General features: G+C 34.3%; 2 protein-coding genes across 4 annotated transcripts; both read left to right on the forward strand.

The window, feature by feature from the left end:
- The first annotated feature begins 2,542 nt into the window (after positions 1 to 2,542).
- LOC114731417 (IQ domain-containing protein IQM1-like) lies at positions 2,543 to 6,585 on the forward strand. The gene is made up of 8 exons (XM_028918574.1): positions 2,543 to 2,964; positions 3,638 to 3,752; positions 4,069 to 4,134; positions 4,266 to 4,354; positions 4,822 to 4,909; positions 5,132 to 5,362; positions 5,484 to 5,585; positions 5,814 to 6,585. The coding sequence occupies exons 1-8, from the start codon at positions 2,543 to 2,545 to the stop codon at positions 6,279 to 6,281; spliced, it is 1,581 nt and encodes a 526-aa protein (XP_028774407.1). The 3' UTR covers positions 6,282 to 6,585.
- Positions 6,586 to 9,061: 2,476 nt separating this feature from the next.
- LOC114731428 (protein IQ-DOMAIN 1-like) lies at positions 9,062 to 12,216 on the forward strand. 3 transcript variants are annotated; one of them, XM_028918588.1, is made up of 5 exons: positions 9,062 to 9,190; positions 9,287 to 9,538; positions 10,400 to 10,600; positions 10,702 to 10,815; positions 11,207 to 12,216. In XM_028918588.1, the coding sequence occupies exons 1-5, from the start codon at positions 9,125 to 9,127 to the stop codon at positions 11,753 to 11,755; spliced, it is 1,182 nt and encodes a 393-aa protein (XP_028774421.1). In that variant the 5' UTR covers positions 9,062 to 9,124; the 3' UTR covers positions 11,756 to 12,216. The 3 variants fall into 3 exon arrangements, with proteins under 3 accessions (XP_028774421.1, XP_028774422.1, XP_028774423.1); XM_028918589.1 differs by having other exon boundaries at positions 11,210 to 12,216; XM_028918590.1 differs by having other exon boundaries at positions 9,293 to 9,538.
- Positions 12,217 to 14,181: the final 1,965 nt, after the last annotated feature.

The following is a 14,181-nucleotide window of genomic DNA, read 5'->3' on the forward strand; positions in this document are numbered from 1 at the left end:
GACATATGGAATCCCGTTTTCACTGTTATATAGGATTTTTTACCAATTTGTCTGTGTTGTTATATGTCATATAGGGGGTTGCGTATCCTCGCAACACAGTCATCTTGTAACAAAGTATCGATATCGTTGGATCTCAAACATTATACTTAAGCAAAACAGAGCAAAAAGTAATGAAATGTGATAATTAATTGAATAGATTTTATAGCTGAGATATATAGGGATTGATATAATCACATGGACGATTAAATTATTTAAATGTTTCAATAACTTAGATTTGTTTTTATTTTATTAAATGTAAGATTTAAACGTGTGACTATAACACTAAACTTAACATAGGAGTGCAACACAAAAAAACACACTCGACGTGGCGAGTCCTTATATCTAGCAACTATCTATTTGATTCAGAGAAAAAATTTAAATACCCTTTTATTTTATTTCTAATTAGACTTAAAATCAAACAAAGTTAGGTAACTGAACTGCACATTATTTCTTATCATGGTGTTGCCACATGAACCATATGCATAATATATTTATTAAATTTATGATTTTATTAAAAAAAATGATATAATAGAGCATCATAAAAGCATCTAATTTTTAAATTAAAAGTTTTTAATATATGATATAGAAAAGGCTGTTTTACATTATATTCGAAATAGAAAAATTCGTCTGTCATGCATTAACTGTAATTACATACCATCTTCAAACCCGTAAAATTAATCCTATGTTTGGTATGAAGGAATTGAAAACAAAGAGAGATGAAAAAAAATTTTAACGAGCTTGATTTAAAAAATTAGAAAAGTAGGATTATTTTGATAAAAAGAAGATATAAGATATAAGAGCAAACAAAATTAGCTATTAACCTCGCTTTTTGAATTTTTTAAATTGAACTTATTAAAATTTTTCCTCTCCTCATATTCCTTTTATTTCCCTCATATCAAATAGATCCTAAAGGACTGAGCTTCTCTCCTCTACCCTTTTCCTCCTCCTGCTCCTTTTATCACCATTACATTAGATTTTAATTATTCATATTTAATATTCTATAAAAATATTATTATAATTTTATTTAAAAATACATAAATAAGTTTGAAATGTTAAAATCTGATTTGAACAATTTACAACTACGGTGAAAAAAAGAATAAGAAAGAAAAAGCTACTTTATACTACTACTACTAATAATAATAATAATAATAATAATAATAATAATAATCTATAATTATGAACTATTCAGATCAGATTTTAAAAATTTAAAACTAAAATTATAATAGTATTTTTATAGTGTGTTAAATATGAACCATTAAAATCTAATCCAACGATGATGAAGCGGTACAAGAGGGGTAGAGGAGAGAAGCTGATTCCAAAATTAATATAAAAACTACATAACTAATATAAAAATATTAAAAAAATAGTTAAATTAATTATTTACACCATATGTATGGTAACTTTCCTAAACTACCATATTTAATAATATGAATTGAAACTGGAGCCTCTTGGTATATACAATCAATAAATATATTCTGAGGAAAAAAATTATAAATTTGCAAGACAATATAGACTGATATTATATTTTGGAGCAAATTTAATTCCTAACCAAATCTTACAGAACAGATAGTATATGTGAAAAATCGCCAAATAGCAGACAGCAGACCAGAGTTTCTCTCTTTTGACTCTTTCTCTTTCTTCCGCCTTGCCGCGTTACCATTTCTGATTCCTTAAGAAAGTAACATAACCATAACCATCAATGCTCTCTCTCGCGCACGCAAATACGTGTGTATATATATATAGATAGGTGAGTGTGTATGCATGTTCATGCTCCAGTTTGAAATCTTCAACTTAATTCAATTCAAAGCCCTCGTGGCTTCTGCAAGTGTGACCCAAGTTTCCGATTTTCTATTCAACATAACCCAATTCATGGGACTTCGTTAGTCTCACAGCCTTCATTTTTTTTTCTTTTCTTCCCATTCAAAACCAAGCCGGGTTTTAGGCATCAGACTTCCAAAAGGAGGACTCCATTTTCTGCAGTAATTCCTTTCTCCTACGTGTTTGAAGAAATCACATTCAGTACATTTCCATCCATCCCTTTCGTGTTTTTCCACTCCTTCTGGTCTATAAAAGTAGGATACTGGCTTCCCATTTCGGAGTCATAACTTGGATTCTTTCTTCTACAGCACATGAGGTACGTGATCTTACATCTCTTTCTCGATCCTCTGTTTCTTCGTATTTTCCTAGTCTTTAGTTTATGTCTACTTATTAGTCCCAATCTTTGGAGTCCTATGGTTGCAGTCTAAGTATCAATACTTTTGTGCCTCTGTTCTGTTTGCAATTAAGTTTACCAGAAATCATATAGAACAGGGAAGATGATGACTCGACTTTTACTGAGAATCGCTTGCTTGGGATTTGAATGTTCTGCAACCTGCATTTGTATATAAGATGAAGTCCACGGTTGATGGTCAAAGCTAATAATCAATAGTAAATGGTCTTGGTCTTAAATTTCAACTATTGAAGAAAATTCTAAACTTCCATGTTTCTTTCATTTTGCAGAGGAATGGAAACAGTAGCGATTAGACATATGAACTTTGAGTCTAAGGAAGGAGAGATCACATTGAGAACAAGCAGCTTCAAGAAAAGAAGTTGCGGCGATTTCTATAAACCTGATAAACTAGACGGGGTTATTACTGAAGAATCAAAATGTCCAAAGAAAAGGAAGGTGTCGAATCTGAAGCTCCAAACCTCATTCTCATTCAAATATCTAGTTACAGAGAAATCCCATTCGGAGGGAAAACTTGAGGACTTTTTCAATCAACAAAGCTCCACAACAGCTCTGTTGCCAAAACCAGAAACAACATGGTTCTCTCCTAAGTCCAATGGAGAGCTTGAGGGAGCGGCAATTAAGGTGCAGAAAGTTTACAAGGGTTATCGGACACGAAGAAATCTAGCAGATTGTGCAGTTGTTTGCGAGGAACTATGGTTTGTTTGTTCTATACCAAACTTATGCTTCTTTCTTTGATTTTCTTTGAAAAATATTATGATTGTTAGTTCTGTTTTGTGCTGGGGCCGATCCACGTTGACTAACTTGACAAAAAGTGATATCTTACGGACTTGAGTTGGTGGTCAACTCTGTCACCGGTCGATCCTTGAAACCTTTTTTTTTTTTTTGGTTAGATGAGTCTTATGTGATGAACAAATCTTGGAGAGATTGAGAGATCATAACTTTTGATTCGATCATTGAAACTATTTTCATATTATGCTTTTTTTTTAAAATCTTATTTCCTGTTCATCATCGTGCGTGACAATTGGGTTTTACCAAGAAGGCATCAATTTGAACTCCTAAACTTCTCCTCTGTTACGTTGGTTTTGGTTTATATTTCAATGTTTGGAACATTTATTTCCTTATATTTACTCGAGTTGAATGGGTTTTCTTTGATTTTTTACATAAATAACTACCCTATATATACATATATTAATTCACAAAACGTCATGTGGGTCGATAAATTGACCAGGAAAATGTATTCTTGTATGTGTTATGCCAGAAACAAGCGTACCTCTTTATGCATATTTCATGTTTTGATTTCCACTGCTTTCAAATTCATCATTATTCATTGATACACTAAGTGGGTTTAATTTAATTAAATTCTTACAGGTGGAAAGCTATAGACTTTGCAACATTGAACCGATGCTCTATTTCATACTTTGACTCAGATAAATCAGAACCAGCTGTTTCAAAATGGGCAAGAGCGAGGACCATGGCTGCTAAGGTACACCCTTTTTCATATTGGAACCAAAGTTAATTACAACCTTTTTTCCTTTTAGCACTTTGACTGAGCTGCCAAGACTGGAATGTCTTTTTGGCGTCATTCATAATAATTCACGTATTCTTTAAGCCATTGCTTCAAACATAATTAAACTTAATCACACACATAAATGCCTCTGGCTTTCCGGTTGGATTTTTGACTAAGACTAACAATAATTTTGGAGAGAAGAATTCCAAATTTTCAATCTCTTCTTAAGTCGACAGAATTTCTTTTTGAATAATGTGGCCTTTATTTATTTATTTATTTTCCTGCTTGGTAGGTGGGAAAAGGCTTGTCCAAAGATGAGATGGCCCAGAAATTAGCGCTGAGGCATTGGCTTGAAGCTGTAAGTTCATTCAAAATTTCAAATGAGTCTATAGGTTGACCATTAGTAGCTGATTCTTAAGGCCACGTTCCCTGAAATTTCTTCATAGATCGATCAAGGGCTCAGACTTTTCTTGGTGTTGTTATGTGCAGATTGATCCTCGTCATCGTTATGGCCACAACCTTCACATCTACTATGATGTCTGGTTTCATAGCCAGAGCTCTCAACCCTTTTTCTACTGGTAAATATCAATAACACTGGTTATTATTAATTTTTATATAAAAATATAATAAATAAATATATTTTTTATAAGGCACTATACGTACCTCATTATTTATAATATATATTTTTTAGAAAAAAAAATTTATCTATATGTCATAGTACACACATGGACACACACGCACAAGTAGGATATATGTATTATAAGATTACCTTACTCATACGTCAAAAGACACCTGCCGTAGTAAATGGGAACAAATTCTGTATTTGTTAGGGATGAACAATTACAAGGACTAGTTTCATTTATAAACTGTTTGCATGGAATTTTAGAATTTGTATTTTATTTGAAGAAGGCTATAATTGCTTTTAAAGAAAGCTAATATCAAAATTAAATTGTAATAAAAAAAAATCTGATAATGAATCCACTAAGATATGATAATAATTTTAGTGATTTGTTTTCTAATTTGTAATTTCGGAATGCACTATAAGGTTGGATGTTGGAGATGGAAAAGAAGTAAATCTGGAAGGGTGCCCTAGGAGCAAATTGGTAAAGCAGTGCATAAAGTACCTGGGACCCGTAAGTCTCTTCACCGACATATAGTCATCTGTACTTGAAGTTTCTTTCTTTTCTGAAAGTAAAGCCATCATGTGCATTATATTGCCTTGTATTTGCCATATATCTGTGAATAGTATTACTATTAATTTATTGAATGGAAAGATTTTCATTTGGAACTGTTTGCCCAGAAAAGAATTCAGGTCATAATGGGGTTGGTTGGTTTTGGTTGAAATGATATTGCAGAAAGAGAGGGAGGCATATGAAGTGAGTGTGAAGAATGGAAGGCTAGTTTTTACACAAAGCCAACAACTAGTTCACACTCAGGAAGGATCCAAGTGGATTTTTGTACTAAGTAGCTCCAGAACTCTGTATGTAGGCGAGAAGAAGAAAGGCCAATTTCAACACTCTAGTTTTCTTGCCGGTGGCGCCACCATTGCTTCTGGAAGATTGGTTGCTCTCAGTGGAGTTCTTCATGTAAGACTCAATATATATATATATATATGTTTGATGATAATTTCTTAAACTCTGTAATTTCTAAGGAACAATTCAAAGACCATATATATTGATGTAAGTTCATTTGTTTATTGTTGATCAGGCTATATGGCCATACAGTGGGCATTACCGTCCAACCAAGAAGAACTTTGATGAATTTCTTACCTTCCTGCAAGAGCACAATGTGGACTTGACTAATGTAAAGGTGAAGAAAAAACCAGAATCTTAAGCAGCCTTTTTCTGTATAACGTACGCCTTCATATTATCTGGACTATAAATACTCTTCATATAAAACACAGTCCAAAAAGGTAGCTTATAAGTCATTACACAGACAGAGGTTTATGTAAACTATGGCCATTAGATTTAGCCGACCAATGACGAGGATGTAAAGATACTAATTTGAAAAATGATTTCCTGAAACGGGTTTATGCAGACATATGCTGTAGACGAGGATGTGCCTCCTTCTGAGCCAGTTGATGATAAGGTGGGCCAGCAAGCGCAGTCTAGAACAGAAGCCAATGAGGGTCCCAGGGAGGCAGCCATTAACAAAGCAAAAGCAGTGGGTGGGCCCACCACCAAGGTGGCCGTGGAATCTTCTTCTTCTTCATCGTCTTCTTGTCAAGACAAAAATGCCGACAAGTCCATGTCAAGCAGCAAATGGACTACTGGAGCTGGTCCTCGTATTGGTTGTGTCAGAGAATACCCAACAAACCTCCGAGTTCAAGCCCTTCAACACCTTCATCTCTCTCCCAGACTTACTCAAAACCCTAACACTAATTTCGTGAATTTCCCTATTCCCTCTCCAAGACCTTCTTCCCAATTCCACTTATCACCTAGACTAGTTCATCTCAGTCTTCCTCGGCCTCCTGCCCCACTTAATAACAGCACTCCTTCAAATTAGTTCTACCCTTATTAGATCTCTGAATCAGGTTCATGATGATCTGATATATTCCTTCAAATTCAAATTCAAAATTCATAATGATACTAGGACACTTGGTAGGCCTCTGTGAATTAGTGAGGTTATTATTGTTCAACGTTTTGAAGGGGTTAGGTGTATAGGCACTCATTCAGCCCCTTTTTTTAAGTTTGGACCATTTATTGACAGGAGTTTGTAGGAGGAAGAAGGGACACAAAGTAGAAGCTAACCCCATATTTGTTTTTTACTTCATTTTTTCCTTCTTTCTTTGGTTAATTATAATTATTCCTTTTGGTCCAATCTTCTTGTCATTTACCATATCTCTCTGCACAAGAATTCTTACTCTCTCCTCGTCAGATTCTTGTGCATGCCCATTAGTTTTTTGGGGTTGCAGTCAACATCCCATTCTTGTAATTCAAATAATCAAGTTAATGACATATATAGTTTTTTCTTTGTTTCTTTTCAATTTAACTTTCCACCTGCCTCTGTGAATTTTTCCCCCCTTCTTTCTGCAAATTTAGTTTTTCAAGCAATGTCCCCAACCCACATCATCATATTCAACATACAGATAATTTAGACATAAACGAGTTAGCATGATGTCTTCACCCCCCACAAGCACATGTCAAGGAGTTTACTTTGAAACATGGCATGATATAATTAAGAAGTTCAAATTAATTATTTCTATATATGACACTATATATATATATATATATATATCATTCAAAAGCTAATAACGTTTTATACTATCAAATACACTAGACACCAAAGATTTTGAGTTTATCTGAAAGAAGATTTTAAATTTTAATTTTTTAAATATAAAAATTATCTTTGAATTGAAGAACTCTTTTCAGTTAAGTTTTTTTCCAAGCTCTTTCTTAAGAAATGAAACCTATTATAGCTCGTGCTAACTTAAATTAAATCTTTGAAAAAAAAAAAGTGCAACATTAAATGAATCTAACCAACTTGACTAAACGTGATTGAAATTTAATACAGCTAGTGAAGGTTGACGTATTTGAATAAAAAATATGGCGAACATCAATTTATCAATTAGATATGATTTTTTTGGCAATATTATATATATATATATATTTAGAAAGATAGATCAAATAAAAAAAGGTAACAAATTGATACTAGATAGTTTTGAAGTGTCGTGGAATGCTTTGATTGGTAAGAGCGACGAGCCGGGATATTTGATTGGTTGAGAAATTTCTAAGAAGTCAAGATATGGTTTGGTTAGAGAGAACAAAGTTAAATGCATATGAGGACGAACGACGGTTCAAAACTTGAGATTGACCAAAATTCCTTAAAAAGGTGAGGCACTTAATCTATGAGTTGGAGTCAAAACTCCTGTTTATATGACTTGGACTCTTGACACAAGGCGACACTAATTTACGTTGTTAAGCTCTACATATTAGTGCAAACATGCCTGTTGTTCAATCTTCATCATGATGATTTTATAATGAGATCTTAGTGTGTCTTCTTCTTTCTTTCTTTCTTTGTTTTTTTTTTTTGGGAACTAGTGTGTCTCCAATTTATACAAAAATTTGGTAACTTTTTTTTAATAAATTTTTTATAGTCATCAATAAAAGAAAATATTTTTTGAATTAAAGTTCATCGAATACCTTGAAATATTTTTTTAAGGGCGTTTAACACCTCAAAATATTTTGTAGTTCAACCATTAACTTAAATATTTTTTCAGGTAAATCCAATGGAGCAATTGTGACTTTAAAGTATTTTTTTTTTCCAGAAGCAATTTTAGTATCACCGTTAATTTCTCGAGAAGCTTGTTAAATAGATAAATAGATTATAATTATAAATAATAACAAAGTTGATATATCTGCCAAGAGTTAATGACTTGATTAATGATAAACTTGTTCTTGGTTGGATTCAAGATTCGCAGAGAGTCTAATTTCCTTTGGGATATTAAAGTGATTCCCTTCTTTTCTCTTTTTTTTTTTTTTGGCGCCCAAAATTGAAGTGCTTACTGCTTCCTGTTTTATATTCCCTCCATTCCTTATTATAAGAGATAAATAACCAAATTACGTTGATAAAAAAAGCAGTTAAAATTAGTTAAGAACAATCAATGTGTAAAAAATATAATTTTTTTCCCAAAAATGCCCTCATTAATAAGGAGAGAGAGCATGAGAGGGAACAATTAAATTATTAAAAGAAAGAGAAGTGGGAAGGAGAGAGAGTGTGAGTTAGAGACAATAAATATGGGTAAAATAGGAAATCAACACAAAAAAGTAGAGACAACTTTTAAGTGTCTCTTATATATAGAAACATGCCATAAGCATCAAATGTCTCTTATAATAAGGAACGGAGGGAGTAGAATATACATGTTTTGTGCCTTTATGGGCTTATATTGAAGAGGCCTATCAATAACATTACTGTCTCGGTTCAATAAAAAATTGGCCTTAAAAAAACAAAAAAAAGTTTTTTTTTTAAAAATTTGTTCGCTCAGTGAAAGACTTGGCCTCTTATTCCAATGTAAACGACATCGTTTGGTTGCTATCGGCGTTCATGACTTGTCAACACTGAAGCAGGATGTGACGTAAGAAAAGGAAAAAGAAAAAGTCAATTTGTATCCGTTATGTTTTCTTTCATTTATTCTCTTCTTTGCGTTACAAGTTTCAAATTTCAAAAACCCTCTTCCTCTCTCTCCCCTTCTTCTCTCTCTATAACTTTCATTACTTGCCTAATGCATTAATTAACCCAGCAGAAGCAGACTATGATGAGAGAAACCTAACCTAGGAAACTCACAATTTGCATTATGCCTTGATCTTCTCTTCTGCTCTGCGAAAAGAAGCTCATTTCAAATTTCTCCGATGGGTGGTTCTGGAAAGTGGTTGAAATTACTCATCTCTTCAAAAAAGCCCTCTCCAAATGATCGAGTAAGGAACTTTGCTTATTAAACCTTACATTGTGTTTTATCATGTTATTTAATATCTTTCTGTTGCTGGGTTTTTGTTTTTTGCTTGTTTTTTCGGGAAAAGACTGATGCTGATAAGAGCAAGAAGAAATGGAGGCTATGGAGGAATTCTTCTGAGGGGATGGGCCCATCCACGAAAAGCAAGACGAAGAAGAGAAACGGGGTCGTATCAGACAAGTCGGGCCCTCTGTCGAATGATGCATTTACTGCTGCCATGGCTGCTGTGGTCCGAGCTCCGCCCAAAGGTTTCTTGTTGATCAAGCAGGAATGGGCTGCCATTCGCATTCAGGCCCTGTTTCGAGGATTCTTGGTATGTGGTCTCATATTCAAATTGTTTATACTCTGCTTTATTCTGAGTCTGTAGTCTAGAATAATGCTTACCATTCTTCGAACCCAAGACGAATTTCACATTTTAGCCCAAATGGGAGAAATGCTAGTCTTTGGAATCGAGCGAGTTTGGAGATTAGTTATAAGTGCATACTCTGCGTTCAGTATATCTCCTATATCCTTGTATTTAGCGTGACCTCTTCACCAAGAACATTATATTTGTCTAAAACTTCTGTTGAAGACACTATATTAATGGAATAGTACCTTTGCTCGTCTAACTTGAAAAGATTCAATCGTAGCAAAACTTCAGTCTGTGAGAGGTAAGTTCTTCCCGCGTAGTGAATTTAATATCTATTGAGGAAAATATGGCGATTCAACTTCGTTTCTTTTCCCTTTTGTTTGAATGAGCTTAGCTTGATAGGCTGACTGCTTTATTTATTATTATTAAGCTTCCGTTCTATAGGAATCAGTTTAGGATTGAGTTCTCAAAACAGCATCGGCCCTTAAAGATATTCTTATTCGTGTAAAATTTATTGATTTATTGATTACGGATCGATAGCCAATGTGTTGGGCTCGTGGGCATCCAATAAAGGGGTTAGTCCAGCTGGCCCTGTTACTTTCTTTTTTCTTGTTTTAAGCCTGTCCAATACTATTAACCAACACGGTTAACTAATCAATTATGGTAAATTGGATCAGAGTGTTTTATTCTTCCGCAGGATCACATGCGTGTGAAATATTAGTACATTAAACATGTGTTTATCATGATTCCATCTTTTCCGTTGGTGTTTTAATTTTCTGTTCATAGTTCATATAATAATTTCATTTTCTTGTATTGAATTTGCAGGCAAGACGAGCTTTGAGGGCCTTGAGGGCAGTGGTGAGGATTCAAGCAATATTTCGTGGGAGGCAAGTGAGGAAGCAAGCAGCAGTAACTCTGAGGTGCATGCAGGCTCTTGTCAGAGTTCAGGCTCGTGTGAAAGCAAGGAGTGTGAGTTTGTCTCCAGACAGGAAACACACTCAAGCAAATTCTCTTGAGCAGGCTGAGGTATCTGTTACAAACTACATTTCGCAATTTATTTCCATAATTCATCATGTTGACATTTATGTACGCTTAACATGGAACTGTCTGTACAATGAAACTGTCAGAAAGGATGGTGCGACACTCCAGGAAGTGTGGATGAAGTCAAAGCAAAGCTACAAATGAGACAAGAAGCAGCCATCAAAAGGGAGAGAGCAATGGCATACTCTCTTTCTACACAGGTAATCTGAACTTTATTGATATGTTTGTTGGATTGGTGCCTGATAACATAGTCTGTAAGTGTGGTACTTAGTGCTTTGTTTCATGGTCGTGTGTTTGGAATCCAAGTTCATAATCCATGCCTTATGTCTAGAACATTCCTGAATTTACTTCTAGCTTGAAATTCCTTTTATTGCTTCGTTGGTGAGGTACATTTGCGTAACGAACGTGGATGACCTGCTCAGCTGCATTTGATCACAAATATATCTGTGTACATTGATCAACATTTTTCATCAGTTCTTGAGTTTCTGCGATAGGGTCTTTTAATAGAATTATGACACTCGAAAAAGCTGTCCTTAGGGAATCAATAATGCTGTATTAGATGAAAAAATTACCTTTTTCTTTTGTTGTCAGCAATCAAGAGCGAGTGCCAGTCCAAACTCGAGAATCTCAAGGCCAATGTCTCCGCTGAAGCATGATAATCTAGACACTAGGAGCTTGTTAGAGCGGTGGATGGCAGCCAAGCCATGGGAAAACAGGTTGAAGTCAGAGAGATACTTTGATTCGCCGGATAGGACTCCATTATCAAGGAAAAATGATAACTTTGTTCTCCCCAGAGCAAGAAAGAATGCTGTGACAACCAGGGTTTCACTAAAACCTCCCATGACCAGCCTATCAGCTCCATCATCATTATCATCATCTTCTGCTATAAGTTCTGAGTGTATGTATGATGATAGCCCTCTTTCAGCTTCGTGCACATCCCCTGAGGAAAAGAGTGTTCCTAAACCGAGCTTCATGAATTTCACGGAGTCAACCAAGGCTAAACAGAGAGCTTGCAAGTGTTCCTCCCTGAATGGAGATGCTAGAAGCACTTCTGGTTCTGAACCTTCCATTAATTTTTGGAGAGACTGTTATGCGACACCTCAGAGGGCAAGTTATCAGAGGAGATACTCCAGGAGATGAAAGGTTTCCATGGGGAAAAACTTAGGTCAAAATTTTTTTGAAGGTTTTGTTGTCAAGTTTTTCAAAGAAAAACATAACAAGTGAAAGTCGTTTACAGCTCAACACAATATGATTGAAACTTCTTTTTTTTTTTTTTTTAAAGAGAAAATCCTTTCACATGGTATGTTCTTATTGGAGAACTTGGTTACAATCACCTAAAAAGACTTTACCTAAGTCTTGTCTCCTCAACCAGGGGAGAGTTAGTCTGATGTGTCTATTTATAATTACTCCAACAGCTTGTTGTCCATTGTCACATTGACATAGTGAGATGAATGAGTGTACAAGTTTGCAGATAGGGGCTGATTTTAATACTTTAGTGTAGAGATATATCAAAAGTGGGTTTTGCATCATATATCACATTACTTCCTTTTTGGTGTTTTCTTTCATTTCATTAATGGATATACACATGTTTGCCCTATTCAGGGACTCGAGCATTGAATATATGGCTGTAGATGATTCATATTCTTCATTATATTGAACCCCAAGCATGAACAGTTCAAGAACTCAAACTATTTAAGATCAAACCCATTTATGACAACCATTCATTAAAACCTCAAGTTGAACAGTTGGAATGAAGTTGATTTATTGCTCATTAACTAGCGTCAACTCAGACTGTCCAAATATATGGAATTCTTAAATCTTGCATCCAAATCCAAAGTAACAATGGATCTACAGTGTTGTCGGGTTAATTCTATATACAAATATTGACACTGATTACTAAGTGGTACGGAATTATTATAATCAATGGCGACACATAGATAATCTGCAGAAGTTTTTCTCCTTAGTGGGCCAAAAATTGCTTCGAACCTTGATGTTTTATAAAGCAAGCTTTTTCATTGCCTCGGAGGCATTCCTTCACTGCTTAGGAATGCAACATCTCTCAACATCAAAGATGATGTACTAAATAATTTTAGAGTGATTATGTCAAAGCAATGAAGTTTAAGTGAAAATTACATTACAACGAAAGCTACATGCTTTGGGTTTAACACGCAACAAATACTTGCAACTAAAACATCAGCAAACCAAGATGTTGCAGGCAAGAGCAATTCAAGATTAGGGATAAGTAAAGCTTTATTGGGCATATCTTTTTCCCATATAAGAAAGAAAGAATAATTAATGGTAAACCATGTGGTCCACATGAAGAAAATGATAATATATGTAATCATGCAGGATCTCTACTATGGTCCAGAGTTGTCCAACAGAGAGGACCACACGGTAATCAGCCTCATCAATATACTTTTAACTGTTTGTGCATCACTCTTTTGTTGAATATATGAACACCAAATAAAGGATTTGAAGATTTTTTCAGTTTCTAAATAGACTAAACGATGAAATAGTTCGTGGGTCAGTTTCAGAAGGCTGGCCATATTTCTGATAAGGCGCTGGACAGTTTCTACAATCCGTTAAAGTTTGACTTCTTTCTACTGCATGGCCTACGTACGTTCATTATAATGAGGTTGTTGAGAGCCATCATTTTATAATTTGATGGATTTAGTATATTCACCCCTACTATTTTGTCGAATTTATTTTCCGTACACAAATTCTAGTCAAATTTACATATGATCCCGGCCCATTTAAGTTTCATACAATAAACCCAACATAAACGTGATAAGGTTCCTCTGATCTTTTTGTATAGTCCTTCATCTCCCCCTCTATTATTGAATATGTGCTTTTATAAAACAAACCCTTTTACCATGTTTGATTTATATGTGGCTTTGTTTTATTATTTTATTTAACTATTAGTGGAATTCATTTATTTTCATCTCTTGAAATGATGCACAATTATCATAGAAGATTAGGCACACGAGAGGGAACACCATTAATTAGGTGGAATGAGACATGTTAGGTTATACAAATCCCTTTCATGTTATATATAGAATGGTAGTAACATCCGCCATATCACATTTTTATGAATTAAAACATGAAATCTCTCCCTCTCCCTCTCCCTCTCCCTTCCTCCTTCTCTCTCAGACTCAGATAGCGTTATAAATGATAATTATGAGAGATTCCAGGAAGTTCAATATACAAATAAGATAAACATATCTAATTAATTAGAGTTATGTATATATAATGCATGACTTAGGAGCTGTTTGGTTAGCATGATGGAAAGGTAACCATTTTTCATTGCATGATAGTTGATAAACGACTATTATTTATATTATTAATTTTTATGAATAAACATGTGATATATAGAGTCATTTTATTTCATCCCGTTCTCTTTTCTATCCCATAAACCAGCCCTAAAGTTCTAGCAAATCAAGTCAACATACAAACAATCAGACACATAAAAGTTATTAAGATAGACACGAGTCAATTAACATATATAAACAAATAAAACAAAGAAAGCAAATTAATTAATTGAAGACAAGACAAGCAAAGATACAAGT

This window comes from Neltuma alba, unplaced genomic scaffold (genome assembly GCF_004799145.2).
Source record: "Neltuma alba isolate B1F8T4 unplaced genomic scaffold, ASM479914v2 tig00012829_pilon, whole genome shotgun sequence".
NCBI classification, from domain to species: Eukaryota; Viridiplantae; Streptophyta; class Magnoliopsida; order Fabales; family Fabaceae; genus Neltuma; species Neltuma alba.

Bases quoted from the DNA above. Each gene is read 5' to 3' on its own strand.
- LOC114731417 (XM_028918574.1), top strand. From the start codon at position 2,543: ATGGAAACAGTAGCGATTAGACATATGAACTTTGAGTCTAAGGAAGGA. The intron at 4,135-4,265 runs GTAAGTTCATTC...TGTTATGTGCAG, and splicing joins TGAGGCATTGGCTTGAAGCT to ATTGATCCTCGTCATCGTTA. The intron at 4,910-5,131 runs GTAAGTCTCTTC...ATGATATTGCAG, and splicing joins GCATAAAGTACCTGGGACCC to AAAGAGAGGGAGGCATATGA.
- LOC114731428 (XM_028918588.1), top strand. From the start codon at position 9,125: ATGGGTGGTTCTGGAAAGTGGTTGAAATTACTCATCTCTTCAAAAAAG. The intron at 9,191-9,286 runs GTAAGGAACTTT...TTGTTTTTTCGG, and splicing joins AGCCCTCTCCAAATGATCGA to GAAAAGACTGATGCTGATAA. The intron at 9,539-10,399 runs GTATGTGGTCTC...TTGAATTTGCAG, and splicing joins CCCTGTTTCGAGGATTCTTG to GCAAGACGAGCTTTGAGGGC.